The sequence below is a fragment of the Vipera berus genome, assembly GCF_964194415.1.
Source record: "Vipera berus genome assembly, chromosome: 13".
Lineage (NCBI taxonomy): Eukaryota > Metazoa > Chordata > Lepidosauria > Squamata > Viperidae > Vipera > Vipera berus.
Genome location: NC_138216.1, coordinates 2,917,912 through 2,939,500, shown reverse-complemented (window position 1 = coordinate 2,939,500; position 21,589 = coordinate 2,917,912). Strand labels below are relative to the sequence as shown.

The 21,589-nt window shown below is 44.3% G+C and overlaps 1 protein-coding gene across 1 annotated transcript in view; it reads right to left on the bottom strand.

Annotated features, from left to right (window-relative positions):
• The window catches only part of SDK1 (sidekick cell adhesion molecule 1), a 335,333-nt gene that overhangs the window by 94,425 nt on the left and 219,319 nt on the right, over positions 1 to 21,589 (bottom strand). Inside the window, exons 15-20 of the mRNA XM_081337826.1 lie at positions 16,310 to 16,457; positions 15,074 to 15,214; positions 13,207 to 13,388; positions 10,945 to 11,060; positions 7,942 to 8,134; positions 4,939 to 5,037 (exon numbers count right to left, since the gene is read on the bottom strand). Coding sequence (XP_081193952.1) covers positions 4,939 to 5,037; positions 7,942 to 8,134; positions 10,945 to 11,060; positions 13,207 to 13,388; positions 15,074 to 15,214; positions 16,310 to 16,457 — 879 coding nt within the window. The remainder of the gene's footprint in view (positions 1 to 4,938; positions 5,038 to 7,941; positions 8,135 to 10,944; positions 11,061 to 13,206; positions 13,389 to 15,073; positions 15,215 to 16,309; positions 16,458 to 21,589) is intronic.

Below are 21,589 nucleotides of genomic sequence, written 5' to 3'. Positions count from 1 at the left end.
TTTGGCCACCTAATGAGAAGGAAGGACTCACTGGAGAAGAGCCTAATGCTGGGAAAGGTTGAGGGCAAGAGAAGAATGGGACGAGAGAGAATGAGGTGGCTGGATGGAGTCACTGAAGCAGTCAGCGTGAGCTTAAAGGGACTCCAGAAGATGGTAGAGGACAGGAAGGCCTGGAGGAACATTGTCCATGGGGTCGCGGTGGGTCAGACACAACTTCGCAGCTAACAACAACAACATTGAACACAGACTAGTAAGAAGAAGACTACTGAGCAATTAACTAACATATCTGACCACCACCACCACCATTAAATAAATAAATCTCTCTCTTCTTTAAATTACTGAGTGGCCCTGATTTTCCTCCATTTCCCTTCAGAACTGATTTAAGGGCCCACTTCTTAACAATGTGCCCCATTTTATACCCGGAGACCTGAAATGCACCTCACTTTATCAATTAAATGTTTTTATTCTCCGAAAGATGTTCGTACGACAGATATAAGCAGAAGATCTAAAGCATGAGAACAGCACCAAGTGAAGATGCTACATTTTCTAAAAAAAAAAAGAAAAAAGATGTTCCTTTTGCCCAATACTTCAACAAGTAGAAGAAAGGAATGTGATGGAATGTGTACTTGCAGGAACAGTGGGGGAGTTTTGGCAACTCCCCAAAAGAGGCCCAGATTAAGAGATTGCGCAGCCCCAAACTGGAAGGGGAAGAGGTTCAGAGTAGTCACTCCCTAGGATATCTCAGAATATATCTGGAAGGATATACATTTAGTCTGGCAAGATTCTGTCCCCTTATCATAGAATCATAGAATTGTAAACTGGAAGGGACCTTGGAGGTCTTCTAGTCTAACTCCCTGGCCAAGGCAGGAGAACGTATTCCATCCCAGACAACTGGTTGTCCAATCTTTTCTTGAAGACCACCAGCAATGTTGGTCTATCTGGAGCTCACTGAAGGACCAATGTCCATCTCGGAAGGGTTGTGTGTCCAACCTATGCCCAGGACTTTTGCAGAATACTGCTGTTTGAACCTGCAGTGCGTGCCTCTACTTTTATACATCATCCATTGATGACTTTCCTTTAAACAAGAACAAAACACCTGGAATCACTTTCTCTTGATCCATTTCCATTGAGGCTCAGAAGTAGGTTGGTGAGGCTGATTAACTGCCCTTGATGGATCTTCTTGTACAGTAGTGTAAGCCAGTGTTTTTCAACCTTTTTTTGGGCAAAGGCACACTTGTTTCATGAAAAAAATCACGAGGCACTCCACCATTAGAAAATGTTAAAAAATTTAACTCTGTGCCTATGTTGACTATATATAAAGTAATTCTCTTGAATAGGAATCAAATAAACACAAAGAAAGTATTTTATAATTACTTTTCAATTTTTCCCACGGCACACCAGGCAACATCTCGCGGCACACTAGTGTGCCGCGGAACAGTGGTTGAAAAACACTGGTGTAAGCAAATAAAGAATTGAACTCAATTGGAACTCACTGTCTCATCTCTGGGTTGGGCCGGACAGGGAAACACTGATGCAAGACAGACAGAAATGTTCTCTTCAGTGAGAATCAAAGGAAGCAAATGAGATGCTAATTGGCCCAGGGGAACACACTGCGAAGTCTGAAAGAGTGGGAAATGCCTTTGTTCCATGTTGCTGCCCTAGCACAGACTCTGCATGCCTGGCAAATCATTTTATCTTGTCATTTCAAGCCACGTCAAGCAAAGCCATTATCCCCCTGTGTTGAAGACCTAACCCTCTACCTCGCTTACCTATTGTAGATTTCTGCTTTTCTCCCGTTCTTTCTCCCTGTTTCCCTCAACTTCCACAAGGTCCTGATTTTTCTCAATTCTGCTTCTGATTTTACTTGTTCTCTTCTCTCCCTGCCTCTGAACCCTCCGTAACAACGTCATTCACCCTGGAGCTCTTTTATGAACCTGGCTGGTGTTTGTGCCCCAAGAGCGCCAAGGGGAAAAAAAAAAACAAGCTTGATTGCATCTTCCTTGGTGATTAGGCCTGGGGCAAGACAAGGCAGAATCTCTGGAAGTGAGGTGCCGGCGGCAGAGGACAGGCAAAAATACATCAAGAGGCTGGAGTGATTTCTCCCACGGGGAAAGGATACTTGGGGAGGTGTAATAGATCTGAGAGGAAGAGGGAAGCGAATAATAGAGAACTTGACCCAAGGGCTCAAAAATGTGCAGATGGATTGCAAAGGGAGCAGCAAGACCAGATGGAGATCCTTGAGCTACCAAAATCGGGGTTGGAAACGTGGTGTTGGCTGCAAACAATGTGTTGGAAGGATGGCTGCGTGAATCTTCTTCCTCCAGCCAGAATGGCCGATGCCTTTAATTTCTTTGAATTGCTGCCTGGATTCAGCAAATTATTCGTAACGAAGAGTCGCCTGTCAAAGAATTGGCTCGTGATAAATAAGAGGAGTGAGATGGAACGGCGTTGATGGTCTTCTTTTCACGGGACCTATGACTAGGCTGAGGGAGGCAGGCCTTACATTTTTAACCTTCCTAAGGAGGTGTGAATCCCTATCGGGTTCAAGAGGTTCTTCAGCACTCATCCCAGCATCACGTGACCATGCCAAAATGCCCTGCCACCGTGTGGTCAAGCAAGAAGATCGGCTGCTGATACGACAACAATTGCATCAGTAGGAGAAAGCTTTGAAGCTGGAAAAAGGAAGCATGAACTAACACGCAGAACTAAGCTTGTAGAAAACATCTCGGGGCCCAGTGAATGAGGCATATAAAAAGAAGCCGGAAAAAGCAAATTAATGATGTTTTCCTTCATTTGGAAGGAAAAAAAAATAACGTCAAAAAATTATCCAACGGGACAGATGAAAGGCCAAAAGTATTGAAGAAATTGAGAAGAACAGATCTGATCCAAGTCCAAGCAGCAAAGAAGCTTCTCTTTATACACTGGCCTTACTAGCTTCTCCCTAAGCTGCGGTGTAACTGAAATGAATGACCTCAGGAGCTTCAGAAATAATTTTCTGTTGATCTGGACTAAATTCTGGACGAGAGAGCTGTACACCCAATCACCAACTGTCCGCCTGCATCCAGGCCCTCATAAATCAGAATTTATCGAGGGAGAGAGGAAGATACTGAAATTTACAATGGGCAATTTACCAAAAACTGGCTTGTTCCCTCCGGTGCCCCCGTGTTTTCCCCTTATTCCATGGATTAGATTTAAAGACAAAGTCTCAGTAAACGACATCTTCACAGCAATGTGACAAAGGAGGAATCTCCTAGGGATTCTTAGCTTTCTGAGCAGCATTATCCAAGCCACCTAATCCTTCGCAAGCATTGGATGATTTTTGCCGCTTCCAGTCTTTCAGCCTAAAATGCGACGTTCCTCACAATACGAGACGGTTTCCAATAGTGACGATAGCAGGGGATCAAAATCTGCAAGATGGTGAGCGTGGCATCACGGTCCAAGCTTGGATGGTGACACCGTAAACAGCATCTTTGAGATACGAATCCTCCTGGTACATCTTTAGACCAACATTATTATCCGAAATATAAAGGCGCCTCCTTTTTGGGACAATGGAGTTAGCTTTCTACATGTGGTGCAATCTCCAGCTAGACTGGAGGGAGGAGTAAAGAGGGGCCCCAGCTTAGAGTCCTTGCGCTGTAGAAAGAGGCACAGGGTGATCTCCACCAAAATCCTTGAAGCCTTATCTTGCAATTCTGAAGGGAATGCAGTTAGTCTGCCAAGATTGAGGCCAAACAAAAGCAACCACAACCACTCAAGAAGAGTCACAACAGTAGTTGTATTGCTAGTCAACTCTGTTACAAGGATCTTGCTAGACTGATTGCATTCCCTCGGGAATGGCACGATAACCCTTCAAGTATTCTGGTGGAGGTCTGGCCTGTGCTGCTAACTGCAGTGCAAAGACTCTAAACCTGGGCCTCTTTTGACCCGTCCTTCTAGTCTAGCTGGCAATTCCACCACACTATCTCAGTTACTGAAAATCTATGCCACTGCGGAATTTTTGCATTGAGTGACCTGTGGGTCAGTGAATCTTTTCTCCACTTCTGCTGACAGTGGTGTCACCTTCGTGGGTGATATATCCCAGCCGCTCACTTGCAACCTCCCAGCACTGTGAGATCAAATCAGTTGGCCAAATTTTGTAGGGTCATTTTGTCTTTCTCAGAATGAAGGAGGGGAGCGAGAGGGGTCTCCAAGTTCCTTTCCCTTTTCCACCCATAAACATCCCCTCCCATCGGGGATTTGGAATCAAGTTTTGGACTGAGGTGAATTAGGATGAGAGGAGAACAGAAGACCTTCAGGAGGTAAATTGATCCCACTCCAAGGTCTAAAACTCTTCACCCAGAGCTTCAAATCACCTTCTGCCATCTTGAAAGCTCCCAAAAACCATGGTTGAAAAAATTTCACTCGGGTTTCCATGGAAAGGCAGGAAACTAAATGGTGAACACTTAGCTCCTCCGGTTCTATTTCATTGTTTTTTCATTGTTTTTAACTGGATATGCTGGAGGAGGAATGAACACTTTGTCTAAGCAACATAAATTATTTTCCCTAGAATGATGGACCGTTTTCTTTTTCTGTCCTTGGATTTAAGGTTCATTTATCATAATAACAGATGTTTGCTAATAAACCCTTCCGTTGCCTACCCTGGCTCAAATGTATAATGTGAATAAGAATAGCATACTCACAACGCAGAAGATATGTGAAACCATCGCACAGTTCTGGAGGTATAAGTGGTCCATTATTACAACTCATTGGACCTCTCAGCTCCAGAGAAGTCAAAGGCAAGGTCTTAACGTTTTCTCTCAGCCAGGGGCTCTTCACAAATACCAATTCCCTGAGTAGAACAATTTCTCTAGCCTTCTTTTCCTACATTCCCAGAGCCAATTGCCTCCTCTTCGATTTTCTTTGCAAGGTGTTTTGCAACAGCTCTTTGCTGATACTTGCCTGTAATGATGCCGTTTTTCTCAATGGGTTCTTCCCAGCTGACCTTGAGTGAAGTGTCCAGAATCTCTGTGAAGCTCAGGTGTCCCACCGTTCCTGGTGCTGGCAAGTGGAAAAGGAGAAAAAAAAAATCTGCTAATGGTGGAAAAAGCTTCTTTTATTTGGGATCAGATTCAGGTCAGCGGTTTGAGGATTGAAGAAACAGAAGAGCCGGTGGTGAGGGCTGGCTGAGAGAAAGTGAGAGGTTTCAGAAACATCGAGGTGCTAAAGATGATTGTGGTTATCACCCGGTATGAATGCTTTTTCCCCACTTCATCCCAGCTGTTCACGGAAGGGACTGGCATGGATTGGAGAGCACAGATTTATAAATAGAAAGAGGAATGGTCTTCTCTGAGCTTGGGAAGGAAGAGGGAGGTTTGGAAAGCTCTGCAGGTTCAGAGCCTTTGAGGTGGGAGTTTCTCCTTTATTTGGAAGGGACTAATTGGCAAAGCACAGCTTAGCGCAGTGGTTCCCGACCTGTTCTATGACCCCGCGTCCCTAGAACGCTTCTGACATATTCTCGCACCCCTTACAACAGTTCGAAAGAATGGCAACAAATTAGGCACATACGTTATCATGTTGAAAACCCAAGGTCTTCGCACCGCCTGGTTGGGAACCCCAGGCTTAGTGAATACCAGAGTCCAAAAAGAGTCCGAAACGCTTTCGCTGATCAGGCAGGCATTAATGATCCTCTCCTCCCTCAGCTTCCACGAATGAGCTAAAGAATGAGTTACGTTCTGGAGCGGTTGCAACACAGCTGTGTATCCCTGTGGTTTAGGCCCTCCACAGATGCAAATCTTGCAGGCGTTGACAGGCAGACAGCCTAATTTTGCATTTTCCAGAGCTCAACCCCAATTATAAAATTATACATACACACACACACACAGAGAGACACAGAGACACACAGAGACACAGACACACACACACACACAGAGACACAGACACATACACACACACACACACATATATATATAGGGACGCGGTGGCTCAGTGGGTTAGGACGCTGAGCTTGTCGATCAGATGGTCGGCAGTTTGGCGGGTTGAATCCCAAGTGCCGCGTAACAGAGTGAGCGCCTGTGACTTGTCCCAGCTTCTGCCAACCTAGCAGTTTGAAAGCACATAAAAATGCAAGTAGAAAAATAGGGACCACTATGGTGGGAAGGTAACAGCGCACACACACACACACACACACACACACACACACACGAGATGGGCTCGGTCCCATTGGCAAGCTGCGAGGCGATTGTGTGAGAAATGCTGGAAAGCAGAAATCCTTGTGAAATATACCGAGATCAGCGAGCAAAGATGCTATATCTCAGCGAAGATTGGACAGGACCAGACCTCGGTATGTTATGCCCAGAGGTATCTGCTTGTTCAAATGCTCTAACCTGGATGTTGTTGTTTTTAAAAAACAAACAAACAAACAAACGGGCTACCCAAATCCTCCAGAGGAAGCCCTGGATTTCAGAAAGACCCTCTTGATCTTTCGATATCGTCTTTGAAGTGTTGAAGTTTCCTTCTGCTTGGCTAATATGAATCAATAATTCAACGTGGTGATTTGTTCATCTCGTCTGCATCTCAAGAGAACTCCAGAGCTGCCTTGAATGGGTCCTCAAACAGGCTCTCAATCAGGCTGTGTCCACCCAGATCAACTCTTCTTGGTTTTCATCAACCTGTCGTGAATCTCAGCCCCAAACCTCCGGGAGATCAGCGGGAGGAAAGAGATCTGAATGCATATTAGCTGTATGCTTTTTTGAGACCTCTCTCTCTCGCTCTCTCTCTCTCTCTTACCACCAGCAGCTGTTATAGCATCTATACCCGTGTTTGTCAACCTTGTCAACTTTAAGAGCTGGGGACTTCAACTCCCATAATTCCCCAGCCAGCTCTTTCCGCCCACAACCATTATAGCATCTGTAACCTGTGTTTGTCAACCTTGTCAGTTTTAAGAAGCGCAGATGGGGAATTCTGGGAGTTGAAGTCCAAGCTTCTTAAAGTTGACAAGGTTGAGAAACATTGATCTGCACTGTAAAAAAAAAAGAAGAAGAACAAATACAATCCTTGTTCAATGAAACAATAATTAAGCCCTTCATCGGTCTGCTCGTGTAAGTAACGCAGCGCCTTAATCACAGTTGGTTCTTAGAAGCAGGGCAAGCATTCATAAGGCTCAATAATTTACAAAACAATTCCCAGAAGGCAGAGCTGCACATTATTTATAACCCTGCAGCCAATTCTCTTCCAATATGGAAGCGTTCCCCTCGGTAAGAGTCTTTTATTTTCAGGTCCGCAGTGATCCTTTGCGCAGGTTAATCAAACCAAAGGAAAGGTTTTCACCTAATTAGGAAGGCTATAAACCTTGTTCATTGGCAGGCTACCTATCTCTTGTAGAAAAACAGAACAACCGCAGAGGCTGGCTGCGAAGAGAGTCAGTGGCACTGCTAGAAAAATAATAAAGGCTTATGAAACAAGATTTGAGATTCATTGTACTTAGCGTGCAGAAGATATAGTTAAAAGGGTCACTCTGAAAATTTATGCATTTGAAATTCGTTGTCTGATGCCTATTGCCCCCAACATTTCATCAACCTCGGAAGGATGGAAGGCTATCAACCTTGAGCTGGTCAAGATCGAACACCTGGCAGTGGGCAGATTCAGCCTGAAATATTGCATTCTAACTAACCACTGGGAAGGAAGGAAGGAAGGAAGGAAGGAAGGAAGGAAGGAAGGAAGGAAGGAAGGAAGAGAAAGAAAGAAAGAAAGAAAGAAAGAAAGAAAGAAAGAAAGAAAGAAAGAAAGAAAGAAAGAAAGAAAGAAAGAAAGAAAGAAGGGCAGGCAATAGCAATAAGTATTTAAACACTTAAACTTATATACTGTTTCACAGTGGTTTACAGCCCTCTCTAAGCAGTTTACAGAGTCAGCCTGTTGCCCCCAACAATCTGGGTCCTCCTTAGTAAAGACAGTGGTTCTACTTACTGTCTTCGTGAGTCTGCAGCAACTGTGGTGGACTGGGTGGTCCATCTCCTGGGGTGGTGAAGCAAAGGATCGATGTATAGTAAGCTGTAAATTTCTTCAGGTTGGTTATGTATCCTCTGTGGGCGCCATGAAAATCTGGAGGAATGGTGACGGCGGTCTTAGCATCTGGGGCATCAACTGGCCAAGCCAAAAGCTGGACAGGGATATGGTGGAATCAAAGAGAGATGACATGCTTTGAGGGTGAGCAACTATCCACCGGTCAATGCCATAGGCAGCAGAGCTTGGACTAGCTCAGTTATGAAAGCACAGAGATTCTTCTAACTGACACAGGAAGTCATCACGGACAGACTTATGGGGTTACGAGGCTTGCAATGTATCCAGATGCAGAAAGCCAACCCACCACCCTCATCCCCAAGACATTAAAGCTATTTTTAAGGACAAAAAGAACCAGGGGCAAGCTTCCTTTTCTGTTTAATAGTGGCATGACTAATCAGAATAACGGAGTTGGAAGGAATCTTGGAGGTCTTCCAATCCACCCCATGGACAAATGGCTGTCTAGTCTCTTCTTGAAAACCTCCAGTTATGGGGCACCCACAACTTCTGGAGGCAAGCCGTTCCACTGGTTCATTGTCCTCATTGTGTAATCACAGCCATGTCAAGAATATAAGAGCCCATCTCAGCAAAGAAAACCATTCAGGGGTTAGGGGGAAAAAAAAGGATTAGTGAAAGAAGGAGGATGGTCATCCAAGGAAAGGAGAGGCTTGGCAGATATGGTGATAATGTGTAGGAAACACACCCAGGATGTGAAGCACTCACACAATGTATAGTGCATTGGACTCTATCATGTAAGTTCTACTTTTCAACTCTCTAAGTCAAGGCTGAGGTAGGGTCCCAAGGTTGAAATCATTGCCTTAATATTAACATTTCCTCGTAAGAACAGCTCCCTCCATTTCTCCCTAGTCTAGATTAAAATCTCCCTTGTTCGTGTCTGGATTAAAATCCCTTCGCTGCAGAATTCTATCATGCTTCTTAATAAGCTTGCTCCAAGATACAATGAACTACCATTGGCAGACTTACAGAGAACAGAAGACAAATGGGAACTACATCCCACTTTGATTAACTGTGATTGATCTGTTTTTGCTTCGCTGTGTTGTCTGCAACTGGGCTAAGCCACTGAGAGGCCCGCAGCAAGGGATTTGGCTGGAGAAATGCTCTCTCTCGCAAGCGCAGTGCTAGGCTTGCAAAGCACAATGTGATGCCCTCAAGGTGGCACGCTAAATATTCTCGGCTAAGCATGCGTAAGGTAGCCTAATCCATTAGGGCAGGGGTGTCCAAACCTTGGCAACTTTAAGGGCTGGGGACTTCAACTGCCAGGCTAGAAACCGGGAGGCAGTGAGTTCTAGTTCTACTTTAGGCATGAAAGCCAGCTATTTGACTTTGGGCCAATCACCAGGAGATGGTGAGTTCTAGTCCAGCCTTAGCCATGAAAGCCGGCTGGGTGACTTTGGGCCAATCACCAGGAGATGGTGAGTTCTAGTCCAGCCTTAGCCATGAAAGCCAGCTGGTTGACTTTGGGCCAATCACTAGGAGACGGTAAGTTCTAGTCCAGCCTTAGCCATGAAAGCCGGCTGGGTGACTTTGGGCCAATCACCAGGAGACGGTGAATTCTAGTCCCGCCTTAGCCATGAAAGCCGGCTGGGTGACTTTGGGCCAATCACCAGGAGATGGTGAATTCTAGTCCCGCCTTAGCCATGAAAGCCGGCTGGGTGACTTTGGGCCACTCCTTCTCTCTCAGCCCACCCACTTTGAGTTATTTATAAAAAATAATAAAAGGCAGGATACAAATAAACAAAAACTTCCAGAAGTAAAAAAACAACAACAACTCCACTCCCCAATTCATGATGGCAGAGAGAGCGCCGTGCTCGGCTTTGCTAAATTATACCTATAAAGCAGATTGAAAACTTCACCAATGGGTCACCAATGGGCTTTTTACATTTCTTTGAGTTGAATATTTGACATTTCCATAAAAAAGAAGCTGAGTGCATTTGCCAGGAAAAAAAAAATACACAATGAGTGACACCAGCCAGGCAAGGAAGCGCACGAAATGTGGCAATTTATAAATCATTATGCAAATTATGTGCTACATAAAAATATGATAGAAATGTCCTCCCTACAACTGTCCCTATTATAATGTGGTTGTTTTTTTTTTTAAATCTACACTATGAAATAAATATGATCTGTCCAGCTGCTTCAGACATTAAAGGGGGTGGGGGTGGGAAACGAGATGAAAAAGCAAGGAAAGAGAAGGTGAAAGAAAGAAAGAAAGAAAGAAAGAAAGAAAGAAAGAAAGAAAGAAAGAAAGAAAGAAAGAAAGAAAGAAAGAAAGAAAGAAAAGAACTTTGACAGTTAAAAACGGGGATTTCAGTCATTCTTGACAAGTGCAAATCAACCTGTGTACGTTTTGCTTTGTGCGTTTTGCTTTGTGCTTCAGACATTAAAGGGGGTGGGGGTGGGAAACGAGATGAAAAAGCAAGGAAAGAGAAGGTAAAAAAAGAAAGAAAGAAAGAAGAAAGAAAGAAAGAAAGAAAGAAAGAAAGAAAGAAAGAAAGAAAGAAAGAAAGAAAGAAAGAAAGAAAGAAAGAAAGAAAGAAAGAACCTTAACAGTTAAAAACGGGGATTTCAGTCATTCTTGACAAGTGCAAATCAACCTGTGTACGTTTTGCTTTGTGTGTTCGTTTTTCTGAGAGAACTGCCGTTTAAACAACAACTGAATATAAAAACATCTTCTGAAAAACAGCATAATGATATTGGAAAATTTAGACATTTCGGTTGGGTTTCCCCCCCCCCACTTTCCTCGTTCGGTTAGCAGTGGCGGGAAGGAAAGGAAGTCAGATCCGCGTTGAACGTGCCACCCCCTCCCCACCCCCCCGCCCAGGAGAGACCCACGTTTGTGGGGTGGCGATCTGCTTCCTGGAGCCCGCCCTCATGTGGGCTCTTCCCAACCTTGTATCCTTGGTTGATCCCGTTGATGAACTGCTGCGGAGGTGGGTTCCAGGAGAACCGGACGGTGGTGGAGTTGACTGCTTCTGCTTGGACATTCTGGGGTGGAGCGGTGGGCACTGCACACAACCAGCCAGGAAGACAGACCAGGCAGACGGGAAACAGAGGAGAAGGAAGTCAAAAAAAAAAAAAAAGGAAAAATGAATGGGGGTGTGTTTGAAAGCCCTAATAAGCAGGCATATACATAGAATGAAGGCTACTGCTAAGCTTGTAAGCCGCCCTGAGTCTTCGGAGAAGGGCGGGATATAAATGGAATTAAAATAAAATAAAATAAATAAAAATGAAAACTAAGCTTGACTGCCACTCACAATTCAAAGGCTGTAACAGTGGTGTGGGGAAAAAAAGAGACTGGTGATTGATGTCCCTGATATTCGGGGGTGGGGGGAGTGGGGGAGGGAGGGAGGAAGTGACTTAAAAAAGAAACTTAATTGGCTGATTTTTCATTTTCTGTGAGATGGGGATCCCTCCGTGGACAGAGCAAGAGATGGAATGGCTCTTGGGCCTTTGTGATTCCACCGACAAGCACGCTAATAATGATGGGCGAATCCTTTCTCTTCATTATCCCAGGAAGAAAAGAAAAAAAAGAAACTCTCGCAACATAAAAGAAGGCTTGCGCTTTCCTTGGTTTCCTAATAATGTCGGGAGAAGAAAATTGGGGGAGGGAAACAGACATCAAGACAGCCATCCTACAATTGGGTAGCTTTCTCTTTTATTTGGGGAATGAGGTCTTCTGCTCCTGCTATTCTGGTCAACTGCGCCAAGTCCTAAGTGAAGGGCGCACAGATTGCAGAACGAAGGACACACAAAGAGATGTGCTAAATGCAGGCTGTTACCTATGACGGACATCTGGAGTTGTATTTCAGATAGCTCTCTATTTGCAAACTAAATGGACTCCACGAGTCATCAAAGAGCCAAGGTTGCCTACCCTTGTCCTATATCAATAGTAAAAAGGTTAAGGTAAAGGTTCCCCTGCACACGCGTGTTAGTCGTTTCCGACTCTAGGGGCCGGTGCTCATCTCCGTTTCAAAGCCGAAGAGCCAGCGCTTGTCCGAGGACGTCTCCGCGGTCATGTGGCCGGCATGACTGGACGCCAAAGGCGCACGGAACGCTGTTACCTTCCCACCGTAGTGGTCCCTGTTTTTCTACTTGCATTTTTACGTGCTTTCGAACTGCTAGGTTGGCAGAAGCTGGGACGAGTAAGAGGGAAAAATACATTTTATACATTTAGTTGGACTGCCAGTTCTCCTAGTACCTGACATCGGAGAATAAATCCTCAATAAGATATTCAAATGAATGGGTGTTTTTTGTTGTTGTCGGTTTCTCTGATGGGAGCTATCTCTGCAATCTGATATTTGAGATGCATTTGTTTGTGAGATTTGTCTATATACATTTGACCAATAAATAAATAAAAGTGAAGAGAGTTTGTATGCAACAAGTGATTCAGATTTCTCCCTGGAACTACCATTCTCACATAGTCCTTGTGTTGCGAAAAGGGGGATGAGCTATGGGGATACAAGGGGACTATAACAGACACCATCAATCACTTTAATTCTACAACCTGATTTGATTCCTGCAGTTTACATCATGTATGATTCATCTTTACAAGATTGTCTGGACTCCCGTGATGATTCCGCCTCTAACGAGATCTTGTCATTCCCAAGAAGCCTTTCAGAAAAAGGTGTGGGATATTAACTCCCATTAATTTAATAAAGCTCTTCTTCGTCATTCTCAAAATAAGCTGTGTATCCGTCAGGTAACCTTTTATAACTTTCAGTCCCTTTGAGTCTTCGGGGTCCATCTTTCTGCTTCGGAGGTTTCAGCTTTCTCCTGAACCCCTCCATTTTGGACAACTGCTTGTGCTTTACCCTTGACACAACTTCAACCTTGGCCAATCTCTCTTAGTTAAGATCACATCGATTTAGACCTCGCTTCCATATCGAAGGAGAAAACTTCATTTAATCTCACTTTCTTGTATTAGTCATAAGTGGCCCAATCTACATGTTACTTCCCCTCTCTTATTTCCCCATGCACACAAACACACACACACACACACACAAACCCACATTCTTTTCTTACATCCAGGAAATACCCTTCCATACGCACACCTGGCACACAGGCAAACAGACCCAACTCTAGTGTACTGATAGAGCCTCTGAGGCCCGGCCAAATCCCCCGACGAAGGGGATCTGGAAGACCATCGCTCACCTCCTTGCAATGTATATTCAGTGACTGCCCTGCTGAAGGCTCCCAGACCAGCTCCGTTATAAGATGCCACCTGGATTTCATACTGAGTCCAGATGATCAGGTCTTTGATCAAGCAGTAGTTTATCTCCGCGCTGGTTATGTTCTTGTACTGATACTCCCCAGGAAGTCCTGCTAAGCGGTATCTATAAAGAGAAACGATTCTTGATTGCAGTCCATTCAGGGACTTCAGTTAAACAAACCCATGTGGTTGGACTCCTGAGCGATAGTAATGGGAGGTGGCAACATCACCCTTCTAAGATTACTAACCGGAAAACCAACAAACTGGAGATCCAGTCCATTCAGACCTTGACCCCATTCCCTAGATCAGTGCTTCTCAAGCTAAGAATTTAGGATGTATGGACCTCAACTCCCAGAATTCCCCATGCTGGCTGGGGAGTTCTGGGAGCTGAGGGCCATGGAATGTAAACTTGCCGAGGCTGAGGAACACTAGTCCAGACAAAGTCACTCTTGGAAAAATCCATGAATGTGGGCTTAGTCCTAAAAGTGAAGATGCTCTCCAGCATTAGCCAGCTTTCTTCTCTTCCTTTTCTTAAGCCCTAATTACGTGAACAAGCCAGATATGGACTCAAAAGTTATTGAAAGGGTGGTTTCAGCCCTTCATCTGGTGCTTAGAGGTTGCTGAACCAACATTTTTTAAAAATTCATTCTCAATCCAATGGGATTGTCTAACTGGCCAGAGCTTTTGCAGTTTTAGAAATCTCACTTTATTCTGCGGGACTTTGATGGTAAGAGAAAAATAAATTAAGCCCTATTTCTCTTGAGAATGGGATTAACTCTGCAAACATCATCATTACCACCAACACAGCAAGAACTATTCATAAGAGTGATATTAACAAATTATTGGCAGGATTATTATCAACACACTTAAAAACTTGCCAAGACAGAATTACAATGATTCTTATCTGATTGCCAAAATACTTATATGATGAGCCTTGGTGGCGCAGTGGTTAGAATGCAGTATTGCAGGCTAATTCTGCCAATTGCTAGCAGTTCGATCCTGACCGGCTCAAGGTTGACTCAGCCTTCCATCTTTCTGAGGTCGGTAAAATGAGGACCCAGATTGTTGGGGGGCACCATGCTGACTCTGTAAACCACTTAGAGAGGGTTGTAAAGCACTGTGAAGTGGTTTGTAAGTCTCAGTGCTACTGCTATATTCTGATCTCATTATAAATACATGTCCAGGTACTAGAACAAAAACTTGTGTTTTATCCTGTTTTACAACTGTTGGAAGAAAAAAAAATTATAGCCTTGTGTAATAAAAATGTTGATTTAGAGTCCAACTTCCATTTGCTTCCTCCCTCCTCCCCGACACACTTATATATTATATTTGATCGGGCTGCAGCTTTAAATCACTTTCCTTGTTTATTCCTTATATTGTTCCCTAAAACGAAGAAGTGGATGCGATCAAGCTATCACCAGGATGCATGCCGAAGGCAGAATGTTAACAATCATGGAAGTAATAAGGCTTTCTTAGAAGTGAAAAAGTTGATAGAAAATTCTGAAGAAACTACAAATGATTAAGAGTTTGCCAGTTCAGGCTACTAACAGGATTAGTCCTTTACTTGCTTTACCACTGCATCCAAATAAGTAAATTTGCTGTTGTGTTTGTTTTACCCAAAGCAGGCAAAAGATGGAGAGTTCCTTCAACACAGTAGAACACGTAACATAGAATAGTAGGGATGGAGGGGATCGTGGAGATCTTCTCTAGTCCAACCACTGCAAGTATCCATTGTTAAAACAGGTTTGGTGTGACAGGCAAGTGGAATCCATTGCTCCAACCTCTCAAAGTCAGTCAAAGGTCTTTTACCTTATGATGTAGCCATGGAGGACACCATTATGTTCACTTTCGGGAGGAGGCTGCCACTGAACCATGATGGACTGATTGGTCCGTCCGCTAGCCACGATGTTTTTGGGCGCAGCACTTGGGGGTTCTTCTGGTAACATCAATCTGAGCACAAGAAAAGTCAAGCAAAATGACAATGGCAGATCTTTACTCGTATCTTTGCTTAAAAAGAAAAGAAAAGAAATCTCGTTTGCTTCACGGAGGATAAATTAGAAAGCAACAAAGCTGAGTTGCTGTGGACATTTGTTGTAACAAATCAACTATAATAGAAAAATCAGTTAGGCAGACGTTCAAGAAAGAGCTGCTTATTCTAGCTCAGGGGTGGGGAACCTTGGCTCTTTTGTGACTTGTGGACTTCAGCTCCCAGAATTCCTGAGCCAGCTAGCTCAAGTATGCAGCTTGCCCTGATCAAGATAGCAAGCCTGAATGAGGTCACAGTCTGGCCCCAAATTTGCAATCGTGATGAAATGGGCTCCTTCGGTTTAACTCCCTCAACCTCAGCCAAGGTGAGATGTTCACACCACTTCTCCAGTTCAAAAGCCCAAGCTCCTTTCTGCCTTGAGTAATAGCACTAGCGAGTTTTAATCAGATGTGGTTGCGCTGTGCTTTTATGGCTTTTCCAGTGGGATTCTAGTAAGGAACAACTAATGTGCTGGAGCAGCTACGCAGGTGATAAAATAAAATTTAAAGTCATTTAAGAGAGATTTGAAGCGATTTCTCTCTGTTTACGCTGCACTCGTGTTGGTACATGAAGGCTCAAACAGCCAACCTCCCTGAAAATCCAACCAGGTTGAGAGGGAATTTAGAGCATTGAAGCAGGATGTTTATCTTCATCTAACCTCTCAAAAAGATCTCCAGAAGGTTAGGAGAGATATTGGAGAGGAATCCCCAGAGACAGCAAAGGCAGTAGCCGCCTCTCTCTTAATTCATAATCTGTGTTTATGCCTTCTCTCTTTCAAGGGCCCATCACATTTTTCTCTCAGACCTAGGTTGAAGTAGCAAAGTCAAGCAAGCCATTCAGATTATAATCGTTTCCAGCCATAGTTTTTGTCACTTGGAGAAGAAATGATTAGGAAAATCCACATCATTTTGGCTGGTGTTTCTACAGACACCGTGGGACTGCTTTTCCATGGACAAACCCTTGATTCCCAACAAACACAATCCACCTGGCATTCATCAAGAGATATCATTTCAGCCTACCTGCTGGTTTCTAGGCTGTACTGCCCTTTGCCCACTTGGTTAACAGCACAGACTCTAAACTGGTAGGTACGGGCTGGGGTTAGCCCACTCACAGTGATGCTGGTCGATGCTGGATCAATATTGGAGAGATGAACTTTCCAGGGAGAATCTAGGGGAGAGAAAGAGAGTTCCTATCATGAATGCTCTCCCAATAAGTCATTAATCAAGTAGGCTTACTCTGTCTAAGTGTCAGTTTTGGATGACTCCCAGAAAATCAATATGTCGTTCCCCAGTCCTGTCCCTTGTCCTGATTGTCGCTGTTATTTTCCATGGATGGAACTAACATTTTGTAGACCTCACATTAAAGGTAAAGGTAAAGGTTCCCCCGCACATGCGTGCTAGTCGTTTCCGACTCTAGGGGCCGGTGCTCATCTCCGTTTCAAAGCTGAAGAGCCAGCGCTTGTCCGAGGACGTCTCCGTGGTCATGTGGCCGGCATGACTAGACGCCAAAGGCACACGGAACGCTGTTACCTTCCCACCGGAGTGGTCCCTATTTTTCTACTTGCATTTTTACGTGCTTTCGAACTGCTAGGTTGGCAGAAGCTGGGACAAGTAACAGGCGCTCACTCTGCTACGCGGCACTCGGGATTCGAACCGCCAAACTGCCGACCTTCTGATCGACAAGCTCAGCGTCCTAACCCACTGAGCCACCGCATCCCTGAGACCTCACATTACAGGGTAACAAACATTTCAGAGGAGAGCCCAAGTATTCAGACAGTAACAGGAATTCCCTTATTCGTGATTTCTAAATTAGAGCTATCAAGAGATCAAAGATTTTTTTTTCCCCAACTCAATCCATGGCCAGAGTTCTTGACAAAGTGATTTGGCCTTACTAGACCTAGCTTTATTACCATAAAGACAGAGTAGTTACACCCCAATCCTGAATATATATCGACTGAGAAGATACAGGCTCAATTCAAATCAATGCATCTTGCTTAGAAGTAAACACTCTTAGGAGTTGACTGCTAGTCAATTAATAGCCCCTCCCACTTCAACCCATTGATCAGCTGCTTAGTTGCTTAAAATAATGTAACAGAGGATACTCCAACACTGAATGTTAACAGGCTTGACTTCACAACATAGACATATGTTTTACGTTTGAAAAAACTACTTCCCCTTCTTTGTTTAAAGAAGGGTTTATAAAAATGCCCTCATCAGCAATAAAACATCTTCATGTAAAGTAACAGATTAAAATTCAATTAAAATGTACCTTTTAATCCACTTTACAATTATTCCAGGCTGTATGTCCCATCTAATCCTCCCTTAACTGTTCTTTTCTAAGTTGAAGGGCCTTAATCTTCTTAATGATGTTTTCTCATATTACCTCTTAATGATAGGAGTGGGATTTTTTTCTTTTTCTTTTTAAATGTAAGTTACAAGCACAGTGGCTTGATGCCACTTAAGACTTAAGGAGTTTTCCTCAAATACCTGAATTGTTGTGCAGGTAAAGTTAGTTTTCCTAAAGACTAAAATTGTGGTTTTATTTTTCCTTAGTGTCTTTGAAGGTCTTCTAGAGACGTCCAACAACAATATTTTTTGCCAAAATAAGGCATTTATAGTTACTTCACACGGTGGTGGACGGAGATGCTGTAAGTTACTAACAGGAAGATGGTTCTGAATGGGATAATTTGTCCCTTTTTCCTGGGCATGACCCGCTCCTTTGGGTCTAAAGCAAAGCCGTGTGTGCTGTCACACCAAACCGTTTGAGATGTTCACACGACCAATAACACTCCAGTTTTTATCTGCCTTCTGGATTCCTGCTAGAAGGCAGGAATTTTACAAAAGTGAAATGAAGACCTGTCCTTATCTGGTACAGGATTGAAAGCTGGGTTAAGACCGAGCATGCAAGTGCACACATGCATGTGCGCGCAGGGGAACGTACATGTATCCCTCAAACTTTTCCTGAGATCAACTCCCACCTTACATTGCTTTGTCTGCATTGTTGTTAAGCATCACCTTAAACCAGGGGTCTTCAAACTTGGCAACTTTAAGACTTGTGGACTTCAACTCCCAGAATTCCTCAGCCAGCCAGTCTTAAAGTTGCCAAGTTTGAAGACCCCTGCCTTAAACCATGGGTTGCCTGGGACTCAAATCCCGAAGGCATGGCAAATTGATAGAAGATGATTCGAACTTCCCTCCAACTTTTTCTAACTAGAGTTTTTAGCTTTTCAATTCAACTCGACTCGGCAGCGGCTTCTTTCACGAACCTAAGAGGAGAGAGAGGTGGTTTTTTGGGGTTTTATTTTTAATCTGTGGAAGAAGAAAATCAGCTTCGCTCGGCGTCCACATAGTTAAGCTGATGGAACATTTCTCCACCAGAGAGTGACACCGCGTGTGTCACCCTGCAATAAATAAAAACTGTATTCATTAACATATTAATAAAGGAGGAAATGAGCGTGATGGAGACAGATGGGTTGCGTATCTCTCAACCCATCTGTTTGGCAGTCCATTTGTAACACCACACCCAGCAGCCGAGCAGACGGAAGGACCCCGATGGAATTCACAGGCAGCTAGCTTGGAATATCTCCCTTCCCCGCACGTCACGCAGGAATGGCATGGTGGCTTTCTTGGCCAGGTCAGCTCGGTGCCACCAGGCTAGTAGGGTTTTCTCCGCTGGGAATCCTGGACACTTGGGGGAAAAAATGTGTGTGTGTGTGTTATGTGAGAGTGACTTGGCCTGACATTTTCAAAGGGGAAACCTCAAACGTAAGGCAGCTTTGTTGGGAGGGCCGTAATCTATTCAGCTGCGAATGCCTGTGGCTCATGCGCGCCGTTTCTTCCCTGCAAGGCTGCGAAGAAATGAAAGCTTGAAATCTGCATGAAATAAAGCAGAATTGCCTTCTTTCCATCCGAGGCTGCTGTGGCTATTATTATAAGAAAGCCATCTGCCTCTGCACTGGGTGGATGGGATTCATTTCTCTCATCGGCATCAAAAGATGCTCCAGAGTCACCCCTAAAATTTGGAAAATGGGCAAGCCGTTTCAGATGACTTTTCGAAAGGGCTGGCCAAATAACAGAGCTGGAAGGGAACTTGGAGGTCTTCTAGTCCAACCCCCTGCTCAGGCAGGAGACCCTAGGCCATTCCAGACCAGCGGCCGTCCTAGAAAACCTCAGACTGCTAACCCCTAGCATAGCTATCTAAAAAAAATTCCTGGAAATATTCTGGAAAGCAAAGACCTCAAGAAATACAGATGTTTATTTGCAAGTCACATCGCTTTTTTGTTTTACTGAATTAATTCAAATTATCACCAAGGTGGCCTGCCAAATTTGCATGGTTTCTAGAGGGGAGAACCATCTGGGTGGATAATTCAGTATAGCCCCTTTCTCCTCCTTGTCCTCCGTGATGAAGGTTGCTTGGTTTCTTCACAACAGCTACGTAAGGTTTAAGTTCAGTCATGGTTGCCCCATTTTGAGAAAGTTCCAATCCTAAGTCTCGGTACTTTTCAACAAACACAGTGGAAATGTATCTATAGGTGCTGAGACACCAACTTCTTGCAGGAGCTGGATGTGGTCCAAAGCCGCTGGACAATTATATCTCCTCACTATGTTTCCTGTTGATAGTGGGGAGATATGTGTGACCCTTCAGGTATGTTGGGACCACATCTCTCAGTGTTCCCCACCTTCATGGTGAAGGAGTTACAATCTGTCAAGGATGGTCAGCAGTTCCCCATCGCAATTCTGTTCCCTCCATTTCTCCATCTCCCACAAACCGTATAGATTATTCCATTGCCTTTTACAGCTGAGCTGCTATGAATCAAAAGAGGTTTTTTTTTTTTGGCTGTGTTGGTGTCCAAAGAATGTGACAAAAAATCGGAAGGTGAAAAGAAGGCCGGGCTGAATTAGTAAGCAACTTAAAGAGGTTTAATGAAGAAAATGGAAGAGCAGACACTAACTAGAATATTGAATGATCATAAATGAGCTAATTGTCAAAGGTCTGTTTCCTGAAGCTATTCCATTCCAGTTGTTTACTGCTAGTGTAAACACCATTCCAGAGTGCTTAACCTGAGCCGTTCGATCAACTCAGCAACAACCAAAGCTATTAATCTCTCCACCGGCTTAGAATTGTGTTCTGTTTATATGCTGCATCCGTAGAATGCTTTAGTCTTTTTTTTTCCCACCCTCACTTCCTTGGTGGAAGATAAAAGATCTGGCAAGAAGAGAGATTAAGGTAAAAACTAATATAAACGAATCCTATTCATCTCCCGGGCACTCGGCTTTGCAGGGAAAATAGTAGTTTGAAAGGTGGGGGGGAGGGGGCTTTCTTGCACAGCCCAAGGACCCAGCCAGTTTGAGGAGCACCTTTAAAAAATTTAAACACAAAGTTTCTCCTAATCATCAAACTAACCCTTTTTTCAAAGGCTGCTTCTCCCTGAAGCACAGAATCAACCAGACGAAAAGGCTGGATACGAAAACCACTTATTCAACCCTACAAGAAGAACGCGGCTATTCCACGGGCTGGAATATTTCTTCGTAGCCTTTTCTACTTTGCTTTCAGAGGAAGCATTACATCAACATCCAGGCCCGATTTCAGGGCCTTTGTCCTCCCTAAGCAACTGTCCCTTGGCCAGTCCCGAAGATCAAGAGAAGTTCGGTAGAGGGGACCATATCAGCATTGGGTCAAAGTACTCAGTGGACCTTCATAGCGTCTCTCACTTGGCATCAACTGTCACATTGACATCAACAGGATGTTCTCCTGCCAGGTTTTTCTCCCTTGTGATGGACAACGCCGGAGAATTTTTCGCTCCCCAGAATTCCCCGATGGATAGAGAATATTTGATCGCGAACTCAACTCTACAGGGACAAAGGTATCATGACCATCGCGCTGTAAAAGGCAGCTGGAGCTTACTCCAGATGGTTGAGCTGTGCTCTAGGTTGAAGACGGAACGGCCTGGTTACCCTCTCTTCCACCCCATTCATCACTAACCCCTACTCTTCCTTCTTATAAGTCGCATGCGTGCAGTGCATGCGCTGAAGGGCCTCGGCATCCTGTGTAATGATTACAACTCTCAAAGAGATTTCAGTTTTGATGCCTCGGAAATGTTCTGCTTTCAGAGGAAAAGGGGAGATGGAGAGAAAAAGGTCTTCTCTTCCCCACACTGCCCTCCCTGTGGTTTTCTGTGTGCCCTGAACAGCTGTTTCCACCCTGCTTTGAGAAGATGGCCTGACAGGGGTCCAAAGCCCTACGCCCTACGTAAAACAAGCATTTTATCCATCCCAAATGCTAGGCAGAAGCTCTAGGCG